The sequence below is a fragment of the Oryctolagus cuniculus genome, chromosome 16 (assembly GCF_051225735.1).
Source record: "Oryctolagus cuniculus isolate XC-2025 breed Fujian yellow rabbit chromosome 16, ASM5122573v1, whole genome shotgun sequence".
Taxonomy (NCBI): domain Eukaryota; kingdom Metazoa; phylum Chordata; class Mammalia; order Lagomorpha; family Leporidae; genus Oryctolagus; species Oryctolagus cuniculus.
Window position 1 is genome coordinate 18130326 of NC_142882.1, and position 14091 is coordinate 18144416.

The 14091-nt window shown below is 55.8% G+C and overlaps 1 protein-coding gene and 1 long non-coding RNA gene across 2 annotated transcripts; one reads left to right on the plus strand and one right to left on the minus strand.

Moving 5' to 3' along the window:
• Positions 1-5952: 5952 nt before the first annotated feature.
• FBXL12 (F-box and leucine rich repeat protein 12) lies at positions 5953-9039 on the minus strand. The gene is made up of 3 exons (XM_051838094.3): positions 8717-9039; positions 8542-8614; positions 5953-7393 (listed from the first exon to the last, which is right to left on the minus strand). Exons 1-3 carry the CDS (start codon positions 8800-8802, stop codon positions 6572-6574), a joined length of 981 nt encoding a protein of 326 aa, XP_051694054.1. The 5' UTR covers positions 8803-9039; the 3' UTR covers positions 5953-6571.
• An 804-nt stretch (positions 9040-9843) lies between these two features.
• LOC149121566 (uncharacterized) lies at positions 9844-13819 on the plus strand. Its single transcript, XR_016223361.1, has 2 exons — positions 9844-9924; positions 13528-13819. It is a non-coding gene; the product is annotated as an uncharacterized LOC149121566 (long non-coding RNA).
• Positions 13820-14091: the final 272 nt, after the last annotated feature.

Here is a 14091-nt window from a genome sequence, read left to right on the forward strand (position 1 = left end):
TTTTAAAGCAACAACTACATTTTGGTGGCCTTGACCATTATCAACAAGCAAGCAATCAGAAGCCAGACATGTGCCAGTTACAGCCGGAGAAGCAGGCTGATATCTATAACTTGTTTCTCTTAGAGGAACAGTCCCTGATCTGAAGCAACCAAGCAAGATAACCCATAACCACCCGGGCAGGCTCTGTCCCATCGAAAACCTTAAACTTAAAGACACTCTGTCACTGTGCCAAGGGGTGGGGAGGAAGAGCCCCGGGATCTCTGAGATCACCAGGGAGAGCCCAGCACCAAACGCCAGGAGAGGCTGAAGCTACAACGATCAGCATCCCTTTCTCAAGAGAGCACCCAAGGATGTGTTGTGATGGCTGGGCTCTCGCTGGGTGACAGGCTGCAAGCAGTACCTTCAGTTGAAAAACTTTCCTGAAAAGTTTCTGGAAAGTTGGGAAGTGTTGGGGTTTGGATAGTTAGGAAATTATAAAAGCTCTGACAATCCACTAGAAAAACTGCAGGATGGGAGCAAAAATGAATGAATGAATGAATGAATGCCAGGTCATGAAGGCTTCACAGGTCCCTGCTGACCCAAGGGACAGGTCCCTTTAGTGTCCAGCAAGCAAGTGATCTGGAATCAAAGGCAGAGGCTTGGGGCCAGCTCTGTGGCATAGTGGACTAAGCCTCCACCTACAGTGCTGGCATCCCATATGGGTGCCAGTTCAAGTCCTGGCTGCTCCACTTCCAATCCAGCTCCCTGCTGATGGCCTGGGAAAGCAGTAGAAGATGGTCCAAGTCCTTAGGCCCCTGCACGTGCGTGGCAGACCCAGAAGAAGTCCTGGCTCCTAATGTTGGCCTGGCCCAACCCATCTTTGTGGTCATTTGGAGAATGAACCAGCAGATGGAAGACTTTTCTCTCTGTCTCTCCCTCTCTCTGTCTGTAATTAATTCTACCTCTCAAATAAATAAATAAAATCTTTTTTTAAAAAAAGAAAAAAGGCAGAGGCTTTAGGGGAGGCGGGGCTGGGGCTGTGGAGCCAAAGGCTCTCCCGTCCCCATTTCAGTTTGGGCAGGGCCGTTAATTAAACCCAAGGACATCTCTCGCAGAATAATTCAGGCCTCCGCAGCGACTCAAGTCTGCTGTGGCTTTGCAGCAGCGAGACTGTGTAATACATAATAGACACAAACGTCATCCAGAAAATAAGATATTCTTGCAGGTGGTGTGGGACGTCCACCATAGGCAGAGTCTGGGGACACGGTCACTTCTGACCCTCACCCGTCTGGGCACCCTCTTCTCCCCAGTCCCGGATCACCTCCTGCTTGCCTAGCACAAACCTAAAGGGCTTGTGTCTGTCCCGGCAGGGAGCGAGTCTCTCTGCTTCTGCACGCGGGTGTGGCCGCGCCTCGGGAAGGTGCGGGGTCTGCGGGGGACGCCGTCGCCACCTGCATTCCCAGGGCGACCCCGCGGCTCCGCTCTTCCCTCCTTGAATGCTTTAAAAGATCCTCGCAGATCCACACAGTACTAATTTTTTTTTTCCACTAAAATAATGATTCCATTTTCTCCCGGCCCTTTTGAACCCCCACCCCCCCATGATAATCTACACGACGAAGCAGGTGACGTGCTGCCATCTGCCGGAGACTGAGGGTACTCCACGTCACCGCAAGCAGCCGCTTTTAAAACCAACCGCTTTCACTAGCAACAGCATTTTTCTGCCCCAGGACCTTTGTGTTATAATATCTGCCTACTGCTTGCTGGGGGGTGGGGCGGTGGAGAAGGTGGGGAGCGACCATTTGATAGACGAGGAAACTGAGACCCAGAGGCACCTTCCTGCTGAAGGCACAGTGTGAGATGGAAAACATTTCTGTAATTGCAGAGAATTCTATTCGGTCATGCTAGACTAGGTCTTCTCTCTCTTTTCTTCCTCTCTTGCTTGATTTTTATTCCATCTGAGCAGCTTCTGCTTGATGCGAGGTTCTGCCTTAGATGATAATCCTGGCCAGCTCAGTCGAGAATTTGCAGGGGCTAAACTGTGAAATCCATTCCCCTACGTCCTTGCTCCAATAAGTTCCTTGCATTCACCCAGTCCTGGCAAGGGTGAAAACTCCCTGTTTCAACTGCTATTGGCAGATTGGCCCTCAATGGCCAATGCTTGTTGACTATTTTGGAATTCTAGCTATGAGCTTCAACAGAAACGTCTCTAGCTACTCTGGCCACCTCTTCCTTCCCTCTTCCTCCTCCTCCTCCTCTTCTCCGACTCAACAATAACCTCCTGTGGCTTCCTCCTCTTCTTCCTCCTTCCTGGACAGACACCAATGCTATGGTGACCTTGTAGCTCTTGGGGCTTTGTACTCAATCTCTTTGTATTTTGGGGCTCATCGGAAAAATGTGTCACTTAGTTTTGTTGAAAACATTACCCCCGAGTTTCTCCACTTGAACTTCTATTTATCCTGTGTGTGTGTGTGTGTGTGTGTGTGTTTAGGGACTTGGGGAGCAAATCTGACTTCCTGTTTCCAGGTTGGCGGACTCTCAGCTGCAGTGTCCATCATGCCCTCTCTGCACACACCCACGGCGATATTTTATATCCTGGCTCATAGCTCCCTCCCCAAGGTGGGTTGTGGAAATGCAGACAGTAGATGCTAAGACCCTCCTCACTCCAGAAGCATCCTGCCCTATACCCAGAACAAAGGAATGCTGAGGGATCCGGATGGATGGACCTTGCTGGGTTTCCCCGCTCAGTTCAATAACAATCATGGCTGTGCAACGCAGTCTCCATGAAGACCCAGAAGGCCCCCCTGGGTCTGGAAGTTTCTGGAGAGCTGGGCACATGGAGGTTCCTGATGGTGGTGGCCCAGAGAGGGCATGGGAGCTCTGCGCCTCTTCTCCTGTGCCTCTCCCTGGGAGCTCATCACCTGTATCATTTTGTAATATTCTTTTTTTAAAGAGGTATTTATTTGAAAGGCAGAGTGGCAGAGAGGTACAGGGAGAAACAGAGAGAAAAATTCTTCCATCTGCTCGTTCACTCCCCAGATGCCCACAATGGCCAGGTCTGGGCCAGGCCAATGCCAGGAGCCAGGAGCTCCATCCAGGTCTCCTGCATGGGTGGCAGGGTCCCAAGCACTTGGGCCATCATCTGCTGCTTTCCCAGGCACATGAGCAGGAGCCGGATCAGAAGCAAAGTAGCCAGAACTCAAATCAGCACTCTGATACGGGATGCTGGCGTTGCAAGGGAAGACTTAACTGGCTGTAGCACAACACCAGCCCCCTTGTGATATTCTTTATAATAAACCAATTATGTCTCCCATATTTCTGTGAGTCACCCGAGCAAATGAATCAACCCTCAGAAGGGCATTGTGGGAAACCCAGTTTATAGCCTGTCACTCAGAAGCATGGGAAAACAGTACCTGGGATTTTGCTACTGACATCTAAGTAGGGGACTGACCTTGAGGACAGAGCCCTCACCTGTGGGAAGACAGCACGTCCAGGTAGAGGGAGCCAGAGCGGAGGTAAAAGGCACGCCCCCTGGCGTCTGCTGCGGCAGCACTGCTTGCTTGCCCACTGGTGGAGAGAAATGGTCGTAGGTTTTGGGGTCCCAGATGTCTCCCATGTTGACTGCCATAATGTGAGACAAGAGGGAAAATGGTCTCTTTTCTTCCTGTACAAACTCACACACTTTCTGACTAGTGGATTTGGAAGAAGGAATCGAATGGGTTTGTTCAGTTCATGCCCGTCCCCTCTCCCTTGAGAATCAGCCACAGAGAGGGGCTATTTTGACCAGGCTGGAGCCTGCAGTAAGCGTGGGGCGCGGGGTGGGGGTGGGGGCGGGTAGAGGAGGAGTTTCCTGTGGTCGACCAGCTGTTCCGTGCCTGAGTGCATCAGGCAAATTCAGGGCTTGAATACCAAAGTTCCCTGGGGCCCCTCGGCGCTGCTGCCTGCTCCAATCCACCCTTCGTCATCCAATTCCTGTGACTAGTCTCAGATTCAGAAGGGAAAGGAAGAGAGAGCCTGTACTGATTTTCCTCCTGCTACCTCCCAGTGCTGACAACCACATTTCCAACACACAAGCCCTTGGTGGACAAACTCAAACCAAACCATAGTAGGGGCACAGGGTTGGTGTGGTGCCCTCTGTCACACTCCCCCAAGCAGACCCAAGCTTTCCAGACACCCTTTGCCAGTGTCACAGACCTCCTTTCATCTCCCTCTCTGCTCCCCTAGCTCTGAGACTTCTGCCCCTGCCTCAACATAGTCCCTCAGATGCCCTGGGCTGGAGCTGCTAGGCTGATCATAGCATTGGGCAACTGGACCCCAACCATGGCCACATCAGGGGTACACTCATATCCCTGTCCTCGTGTGGCCCAATGCAGAAGGAATTTCTACTCTGCCCTCAAGTGGGAAAAGCAGAGGAAGAACATTTTCAGCTTCTCTCTGGTGAGTGAGCTTGGAACATGAAAGTTGTCAGAATCAAGATGGAGTCACTTGTGCTAAGCCTAATAGATAAATAAATAAATAAAGCTGGGAGGTTATGAATGCATGATTGTCTGATAGCAACTATTACAAAAGACTGCCAGAGCCATGAGCTTACGCAGAGGCCACCACTACTCTACACAGAAGGGACTTCCAGGGATTGGCATTGTTGTATACTGGGTAAAGCAGCCGCCCGCAATGCCGGCATCCCGTATGGACACCGGTTCTTGTTCCAGCTGCTCCACTTCCAATTCGGTTCCCTGCTAATGCACATGGGAAAGCAACAGAAGATGACCCAAGTGGTTGGGTCCTGTATCCACGTGGGTGACCGTAAGAAGCTCCTGATCCTGGCTACAGCCTGCCCCAGCCCTGGCTGTTGTGGCCATTTGGAGAGTGACCCAGCAGATGGAACACCCCTCTCTCTTTGTAACTCTGCCTTTCAAATAAATAAATCTTTTAAAAAGGAGGGGGGAGGAGTTCTGCAAAAACATTTGCCCTGCGACTCAGCCAAGGACCGATGTTGCTCAAGTTACAAATTTCTGCGGCCAAAGGTTATTGTTTCACAATATCTATGTAACACTCGCCTTTGAAAACCCCTTGCCTCAACTTCTCTCAGCCCCCCCCCCCCCATCACATAGGAGGCATCTGGCCTGCCAGCCAGGTGGCAAACCCACAAGGCTGGCTCCAAAACAGCTCAAATCAGAAGTAATGCTCATCTCACAGGCGAATGCTCATGGCCTCCCACCTGCAGCTTTCAAGTGGTTCTAACTGATAGGGCAAGCAAAAGAACAGCTGCTAACTTACTGAATCCCTAAAGCCACAGCCACCTGGGGGGCCCTGTCTCCCTCACTTCACTTCCTTCATCTTTCTCTCCCTGCTCATTCTATGTATTTATTTCCATTCTCATTTGGGAGGCAGAGAGAGAGACAGACAAGATCTTCCATCTGCTGACTCACTCCCCAAATACCTCCACCAGCTGCAGCTGGCCTGGGACAAAGCGAGGACACTGGGCCTGCACCCAAGTCCCCAACATGGGTGGCAGAGACCCCTGCACTGGCGCCATCACCTGCTGCCTTGTGCAGTATCGAGAAGCCGGGATCATAAGCAGAGCCGGGACTCAAAGCCAGGCACCCAGATCCCAGCAACCCAAGCAGTATCCCCACCACTGCACCAAATGCCCATCACTCCCCTTCACCCACTCTGCCACTGGGACCTCCCTCCTCTTCCTGGAGAACGCCAAGTTCATTTCCATCTCAGGGTCTCTTCCCATAGCCGGCTTCCCTTCACCTCTCAGATCTCAGGCGAGAGGGGCCTCAGCTGGTGCTCTGGTCTATTGCCTCCCAAATTCTCCCAGGGATGTGTTTACCTTTTTATCTCCCTGCCTTCTCACCCCTGGGCTCCGTGAAGGCAGGGGCCTCGTCTGTTTTATCCACTGCTGTGGCCCCAGTGCCTGCGAAATAGTAGATGCTAAAGAAACATTTGTTGAATGAGTACACGGAATGCTTTTTTGGGAAAAAAAATTTTTTAATAGCAAAATAATTGGTGCTGTGGAAAACTTAGAAAAGGCAGAATATAAACTATAGAAAATACAATTAAGAGCCTTTATTCATACTGCAATCATCAAACGGTAAGCCCCCCTTGCCCTGTCTTGTGTCCTTGAGCACGTGTAGGAACACAAATGGCATGCAGGCATGTGGGGGCGCATGCATAGACAGTACTGCCAGACTTCAAGGGGCCCCCACCTCTCAGGTCCCCCTAACTCTCGACCCTGCCCATCTGCGTCCAGGCTGCCTCTGTGGATGACCCTGACAATGAGCCTTCACTGGAGGCCTTCCTGAGGTCACGGGTTGTTAGAGGTTTAAGTCTTGGTAACAGCAACATGAGGTAGTAACCATCTTATCTAGTTCCAGTCGGGAAAACTGGGCCTCCCAGAGGCTGGCTGATCCCACCGAGGCCACACAACTCGCAAACACTGATTCCAGCTGTCGGGAGGCCCCAAGGCGTCAGCTCTACCCGTGGCTCCAGGTCACCCCGAGCCTCACTGCTGGCCCTGTCATGGTGCTCTTCAGAGGGCGTAAGGCTCAATGACAGCTGGCATGGCTGTCAGTGACGGGGGGTACGGTCACATCCACCAGTCCATGGACACTTTGGGGCAGGGCCTGACGATGACCATGCAATGGGGCAACCCCTTACACAGAACCCTCTCTGCCTCCTGGCCTTCCCAGCCCAGCCCCTGCACCTCGAGGACTCTGAGCTTGGGCATGGCAAGGCAAGAGGAGACGATTTCTTCTGGGGAGGGCATCTCTGGGGTGATGAGCGGGCCCTGCAGGCACAGGCTCTCCAGGGCCGGCATGCCCTCCAGGGCCGCCAGGCCCGGGGCGGACAGGCCCCTGACGGTCAGGCGGATCTTGCGCACATCTCGGAGGTGGCGGCTGATGGCCAGGAGGGTGCTGTCGGCCGAGAGGGTGCAGCCCAGGACCTCGAGTCTCTGCAGGTAGTTCAGCTCCTGCAGGCTGGCATCCAGCCCGGTCTCGGTGACGCGGTAGGTGCCGCCCAGCACCAGCGAGCGCAGGGCGCGGAAGCGCGTCAGGCCCTGCAGGTGCTCGTCCCGGAAGGCGGGCACGCGGTCCAGCACGATGCACTCGAGCAGGGGCAGCACCGTGGGGTCCTGCTCCCTGAGGAGCCAGGCCATGGAGATCTCGCAGCTGTGCAGCTCCAGGGTCCTCAGGGTGCAGGGCAGGCTTGTGATGGGCACCATGCTCAGGTCGGCCACGTGCAAGCAAAGGCGCGTCAGGTTGGGGCACTTCTGGCCCAGCGCCCGCAGCAGGGCGGGGGACAGCTGGGGGGCCTGGGAGCCGGAAAGCAGGTAACCTCCCATCCGCAGGGAGTGGAGCCGGGATGCCATGTACCGGCGCAGGAGGTGCCACAAGACTTTGGGCCGCATCTGGAAGAGCCACGGAGGGGGGTGACGGGGTAAGAGGGACGGGGCTTCCACGGTCCCTGGCCCGCCGCAGACAGACATGCCCCAGCAGGGTTTCCTTTCTCCACCAGTCTCCCCCATCGTCTGACTGCTAGGGCTTTGAACAAATCCACTGAAGGAGCAATCCCAAGACACCCGTCTTTGCCAACACAGCAGATTCTCGCCCCCTTCAGAGTAAGTCAAAAAGCAAAGCAACCCACCAGTGTTTTACCCCTTTCTTTTCACACTTTCATATTAATTTTTATTATTTGAGAGGCAGAAAGACAAAAACAGCTCCCATCTGCTGGTTCACTCCCCAAATGCCCGTAAGAGGAAGGGCTGGTCAGGCCAATGCCAGGAGCGTGGGGACTCAATCCAAGTCTCCCACATGGGTGGCCGGGACCCAACTACTTGAGCCGTCACAGTCACCACCCAGGTCTGCTATCAGTAGGAAGCTGGATGCAAGAACCAGAGCTGGGAGGGAAACCCAGGCAAGCAGATGGGGAACGCAGATGTCCCAGCCAGCATCCTAACTACTAGGCCTATTCTGAATTTTGGGTTCTGTGTGTGTATTATGTTTAGGAACCAATGCTAGGGTCTGCTGACAGGGTTAAGCCACTGCCTATGATGCCGGCATCCCATGATGGCGCAGGTTCAAGTCCCAGCTGCTCCACTTTTCAGTCAGCTCCCTGCTAATGCACTTGGGAAAGCAACGGAGGATGGCCTGAGTCCTTGGGGCCCTGCAGCCACGTGGGAGACCCGGATGAAGCTCTTGGCTCCTGGGTCCGACCTGGCCCAGCCCTGGTCATTGTGACCATCGGGGGAGTGAACCAGCACATGGGAGGTCTGTCTCTCTCTCTCTCTTATTCTGGAAAGCCGTGAGGAAGTAACCTCCCCATAAGCAGTGGTCGGCATTAAGACCGTCTGGCAGTGCGAGCACACATTGGCGCTTGCTGTATGCCCGGTGGGAGCGCCAGTCGCGGCTCCCGGCCCTTTCCCCGCTCGACCTCCGCGAGGCGGGGCCGATTCCTTAGCCCCATTTCAAGGACGCGGCCACCGAGGCCCGCAGCAGCAGGGAAGAGGTGGCCCCCGGGAGGGAGGCGTGTCCGGGCCCGGCCGCCGACCCGGCCTACCGTGTACAGCGTCAGGTCGACGTGTCGCCACAGCCAGCGGTCGTCCACCAGCCTCTTCCAATGGTGACACACCCTGGGGGAGGGGACCGGCCATTAGACGACCCCGCCCCGCAGGGACCCACCCCGCGCGCCCCCCCACCCGCCGCCCCCCGCGCCCCCGGGGCCCGGGCCGCACCTGGAGATGCGGATGCGGTCCCGGACCGGGAGGTATGAAAAGATCTCCAGAAACACCGAGTCCGGCAGGTCGGCCAGCGTCGCCATGATGCCCCGCCGACACGCACTTCCGTTTCCGACTACGGCCGCGGCCGGGCGGGCTCGGGGGTCGCCCACAGGGGCGGCGGCCACGAACTCCGACTTCCCTCCCGCGGGGCCCTGGCTGCGTCCCGCGGGCGGACCTGCCCGAGGTGGAGGCGCATCTGACGGCCACCACCTGACGTGGAAGGCGCGGCCCGGACGCGGCCCGTGCTTGAGGGCGGGGCGTCGGTGCAAATTCCGAACGCCGGGGCGGGCGGCACCGGGGCGGGGCGGGGCGGGGCGGGGCCAGGCGCGGTCGGGGGCGGGGACTGGGCGGGTCCGGGGAGGGGCCAGGCCCGGTGGGGCGTGGCCATGCGGGTGGGGCGGGGCAAGCTGCGGACCGAGCCTGGAAGGCGTGGTCTGGGTGAGAGGCCCGCGGCAGGGTCAGGGCAGGGCATGGGCGCGGCCAGGCCGGGGATGGGCGAGACCAGGGCGGGGCGTGGCCAGGCGCGGCCGGCGGGGCAGGGCCGGGACGGGGCCAGGCCCGGTGGGGCGTGGCCATGCGGGGCAGGACCGGGGCGGGGCCAGGCAGGGCGGCGTGGGGCGAGGCATGACCAGCGGGGCGGGGCGGGACCAGGCCGGGACTGAGGAGTGGCTAGGCCCTGTGGGGCGTGGCCATGCGGGTGGGGCGGAGCCAGCCGCGGACCGAGCCTGGAAGGCGTGGTCTGGGTGAGAAGCCCGCGGCGGGGTCAGGACAGGGCGTGGGCGTGGCCAGGCCGGGGATGGGCGGGGCCAGGGCGGGACATGGCCAGGCCGAGGTGGGCGGGTCCAGGGCGTGGTCAGGCGGACGTGGCGGGGCCAGCCGCGGACCGAGCCTAGAAGGAGTGGTCGCGGCGAGAGACCCGCGGCGGGGTCAGGCAGGGCGGGGCGGGGGCGTGCGCAGCGAACCAGAGCGAGGCCCAGGCCAGGCGGGGCTGGGGCGGGGCCAGGGTGCGGACAGAGCCTGGAAGGCGTGGTCGGGATGAGAGGCCGGCGGCTGGGTCAGGGCAGGGCGGGGGCGTGACCAGGCCGGGGATGGGCGGGACCAGGGCGTGGTCAGGCGGGCGTGGCGGGGCTAGCCGCGGACCGAGCCTGGAAGGCGTGTTCAGGGTGAGAGACCCGCATTGGGGTCAGGCGGGGCGGGGCGGGATGGGACCAGGGAGGGGGCGTGACCAGGCCGGGGATGGGCGTGGTCAGGCGCGGGGCTAGCCGCGGACCGAGTCTGGAAGGCGTGGTCGGGTAAGAGGCCCGCGGTGGGGGTCAGCGCAGGATTTTGCACCGGGCAGAGCCCAACGCTCCAGCCCTGGAGGCGTGGCTGGGAGCGGGGCAGGGACGGGGACCCAGCCCGGAAGGCGGGGCAGCGGCCAGGCGAGGCTCCGTGAGAACTGAGGACATGCAGAGAATGAGATCTAGCCTTTATCTTTTTTTTTTTTTTTTTTTTACTTAATGTTTTCCGATGCCTGCGCAAGAGGATAAATTTGTGTAAGTGGTAGTTTGTCCAAAGGACGTCCAAATTGTTCTCCGCAGTTGACATTCCCAGCAAGTATATCACTAAGTTCGAAAACAGAAATTCGTAAGGATAGTTAAAATTTAGCTAACATTCCGATTGCTTCCATAGTTGCTTTTACAACACTGCACATAGGTTTATATAAATATAGATGTACACACATTGTATGCACCGGAGTACTGTATTGGGGGAAATGGAATTAAAAGTTTATTTTGGTGCAAGAAAGCTTGAAATCTTTGTAGAGTTTGTGTTTGCTTTTGAAAGCACAGAGAAAGTTCTTTCATTTGTTGGTTCACGCCCCAAACACCTGCAACAGCCAGGGCAGGGCCAGTCCTAAGCCAGGAGCTGAGAACTCAGTCCAGGTCTCCCATGTGGGTGGCAGGGACCCAGCTACTCGAGCCACCATCTAGTGCATCCCAGGGTGCACATTAAGGAAGCTGGAAGGGCTGGCACTGTGGCAGAGCGGGTAAACCTGCCGTTTGCAGTGCGGGCATCCCATATGGGCGCCGGTTCGAGACCCGGCTGCTCCACTTCTGATCCAGCTCTCTGCTATGGCCTGGGAAAGCAGTGAAGGATGGCCCAAGTCCTTGGGCCCCTGCGCCCGTGTGGGAGACCAGGAGGAAGCTCCTGGCTCCTGGCTTCGGATCAATGCAGCTCCGGCCGTTGCAGCCATTTGGGGAGTGAACCAGCAGATGCAAGACCTCTCTCTCTCTCTCTCTCCCTCCCTCCCTCTCTGTAGCTCCACCTTTCAAATAAATAAATTTTTTTTTTAAAAAAAAAAAAGGAAGCTGGAATCAGGAGCCCAGCTAGGACCCAAACCCTAGGGACGTATTGATAGGATGCAGTTTTTTATTTATTTATTAAGATTTATTTATTTGACAATTAGAGAGAAAGAGGGACAGAGAGATCTTCCCTTTGCTGGCTCACTCCCCATATGGCTGCAACAGCCAGGGCTGGGCCAGGCCAAAGCCAGGAGCCAGGGTCTCCCACATTGGTGCAAGGGCCCAAGCATTTGGGCCATGTGCCACTGCTTTCCCCCCATCCATTAGCAGGGGGCTGGGTGGTTAGTGGGACAGCCAGGACTCGAGCCCACGCCCATGTGGGATGTCAGTGTTGGGAAGCCAGCTGGTGATGTAGTTGTGTGTGTGTGTGTGTGTGTGTGTGTGTTTTTGACAGGCAGAGTGGACAGTGAGAGAGAGAGAGACAGAGAGAAAGGTCTTCCTTTTGCCATTGTTCACCCTCCAATGGCCGCTGTGGCCGGCGCGCTGCGGCCAGTGCACCACGCTGATCCAATGGCAGGAGTCAGGTACTTATCCTGGTCTCCCATGGGGTGCAGGGCCCAAGCACCTGGGCCATCCTCCACTGCACTCCCGGGCCACAGCAGAGGGCTGGCCTGGAAGAGGGGCAACTGGGACAGAATCCAGTGCCCTGACCGGGACTAGAACCCGGTGTGCCGGCGCCGATAGGTGGAGGATTAGCCTACTGAGCCGCGGCACCGGCCGGATGTAGTCTTAATTGCTAGGCCAAATATTGCTGCCCTCTGTTCTTCATAATAAACATTTCCATGAGCATTTTGAAGAAGTCTGATGAGTCAGAAGACATGGGAGGCTTAATTTTAAATTGGTTTGGCTGTTACTGCTTCAAGAAACTATAATGGCAATAAATACATTTTTAAAGCTCTTATATATACACACACAAGCAAGAATTAGAGACACTGAAACTGTTTTTTAAAAAAGAAAAGGCTGTGAATGTTCACCTACCTACAAATAAGCAAAAAGTAAAACTGTGATGTTTCACCTATCAGATTCAGGGAGATTAAGGTGTTTGAAAATACTCCCCTTGGCACCCCGGCCTTGCTGTTAGGAAGCAAAACCTCTCACAGCGCAGGGGGCAGGGGAGGCTCTCGGGGGGCAGAATTGATCCAAGTTCTTTCAGCACAGTTTGCCAACATCAGAACGCATGGTTAGATCCAACAAGCCCACTTTTTAAAAAAATTTATTTGAATGGCAGATTTGTGGAGGAAGAGGGAAGAGACAGAAAGAAATGGCCACAATGTCTGGAGCTAGGCCAGTTCGAAGCCAGGAGCCTGGAACTCACCTGGGTCTCCCACATGGCTGGTGGGGGGCCCAAGGACTTAGGCCATCTTCTGCTGCTTTCCCAGGTCCGTTAGTAGGGAGCTGGATTGGAAGGAAACGAAGCAGCCAGGACTGAAACTGGTTCACGTGGGATCACGTGGGTGCCAGCATTACAGGCGGCAGCTGAACCCACTGTGCCACGTATGGCTCCCAGCAGTCCCACTCCTAAGATTTCAAAATTTCAAGAAGAGGCAGGCGTTTCTGTGCTATTTGAGACAATCTCCAGGATACTGTTTGCTTAAAGAAAAAAAAGGGGGGGGGCTGGTGTGGCACAGCAGTCTAAGCCATTGCCTGCCGTGCTGGCATTCCAAATGGGCACTGGTCAGTGTCCCTCACTGCTCCACTTCCTATCCAGCTCCCTGCTGATGTACTGGGAGAAGCAGCAGAAGATGGCCCAGGTGCTTAGGCCCCTGCGCCCATGTAGGAGACCTGGAAGAAGCTCTTGGCTCCTGGCTTCAGCCTGGTCTAGCCTTAGCCACTGCAGCCATTGGCAGCTGAACCAGCAGATGGAGCTCACTCTCTCTCTTGCTCTCTCTCTCCCTCCCTCCCTCTATCTTGCCTTCAAATTAATAAGTCTCAGTGGGATAAGCTGCCGTCTGTGATGCCAGTGCCCCTTATCAGAGCACCAGTTCAACTCCCAGCTGCTCCACTTCCCACCCAGCTCCCTGCTAATGTGCTGGGGAGAGAAGCGGAGGACAGCCCAGCTGCTTGAGCCCCTGCCACCCATATGGGGGACCTGGATGGAGCTCCTGGCTTTGGCCTGGCCCAGCCATTTGGGGTGTTAGCCAGAGGATGAAAGATCTCTCTCAAGTCTCTCCCCCTGTCACTCTGCGTTTCAAACAAACAAATAATTCTTAAAAGAAAGGAAATTTAGGGACTGGGTTGGGGGTCTGGAGGGTTGGCAGACCACAGGAGGCTGCGCTTTTATACTGCTTGAATTTTTACCAGTTGTACCTTAATCAAAAAAAAGTTCGCGGTCCGGAGGTGTGGCGCAGCGGGTTAATGCCTTGCATTAACCGGCATCCCATATGGGCGCCAGTTCGAGTCCTGGCTGCTCTACTTCCAATCCAGCTCTCTGCTATAGCCTGGGAAAGCAGTAGAAGATGGCCCAAGTCCTTGGGCCCCTGCACCTGCGTAGGAGACCCAGAAGAAGCTCCTAGCTCCTGGCTTCGGATTGGCGCAGCTCCAGCCATTGCGGCCAATTGGGGAGTGAACCAGCAGATGGAAGACCTCTCTCTCTGTCTCTCTCTCTCTCTCTCTCTCTCTGCTTCTCTGTGTAACTCTGACTTTCAAATAAATAAATCTTAAAAAGAAAGTTTGAAATATGTAGTAATAAATCATTTTGACATTTTTCTGCCCACAAGAACACAGATAAAATGCTTCATGTTTCTGCAACCATCTTGCAACCGTGGAGGGACAACCCGAAAGAATCATGAGACGCTAGCCCCAGACATCTCCGAGCTGTTGGTCCAGGGCTGCCGACTTTCAGAAGTTCTGTTCTGAGACAAAGCACCATTGTCTGAGCAGCTGTAGGTGTTCTGTGGCTGGAAGCCAGGAGGTTCCTAACTGAACGTACAGGCTCTTCCCTCTGCCTGGGACACTGTGGTCATGACTTTGCCTGGCTTTCTGGCTGAC

Excerpts from the sequence above, each read along its gene's own strand:
- FBXL12 (XM_051838094.3), bottom strand. The coding sequence starts at position 8,802 with ATGGCGACGCTGGCCGACCTGCCGGACTCGGTGTTTCTGGAGATCTTT. Across the intron at positions 8,615-8,716 it reads GACCGCATCCGCATCTCCAG|GGTGTGTCACCATTGGAAGA; the intron begins GTGCGGCCCGGG and ends CCCCTCCCCCAG. Across the intron at positions 7,394-8,541 it reads TCGACCTGACGCTGTACACG|ATGCGGCCCAAAGTCTTGTG; the intron begins GTAGGCCGGGTC and ends TGGCTCTTCCAG.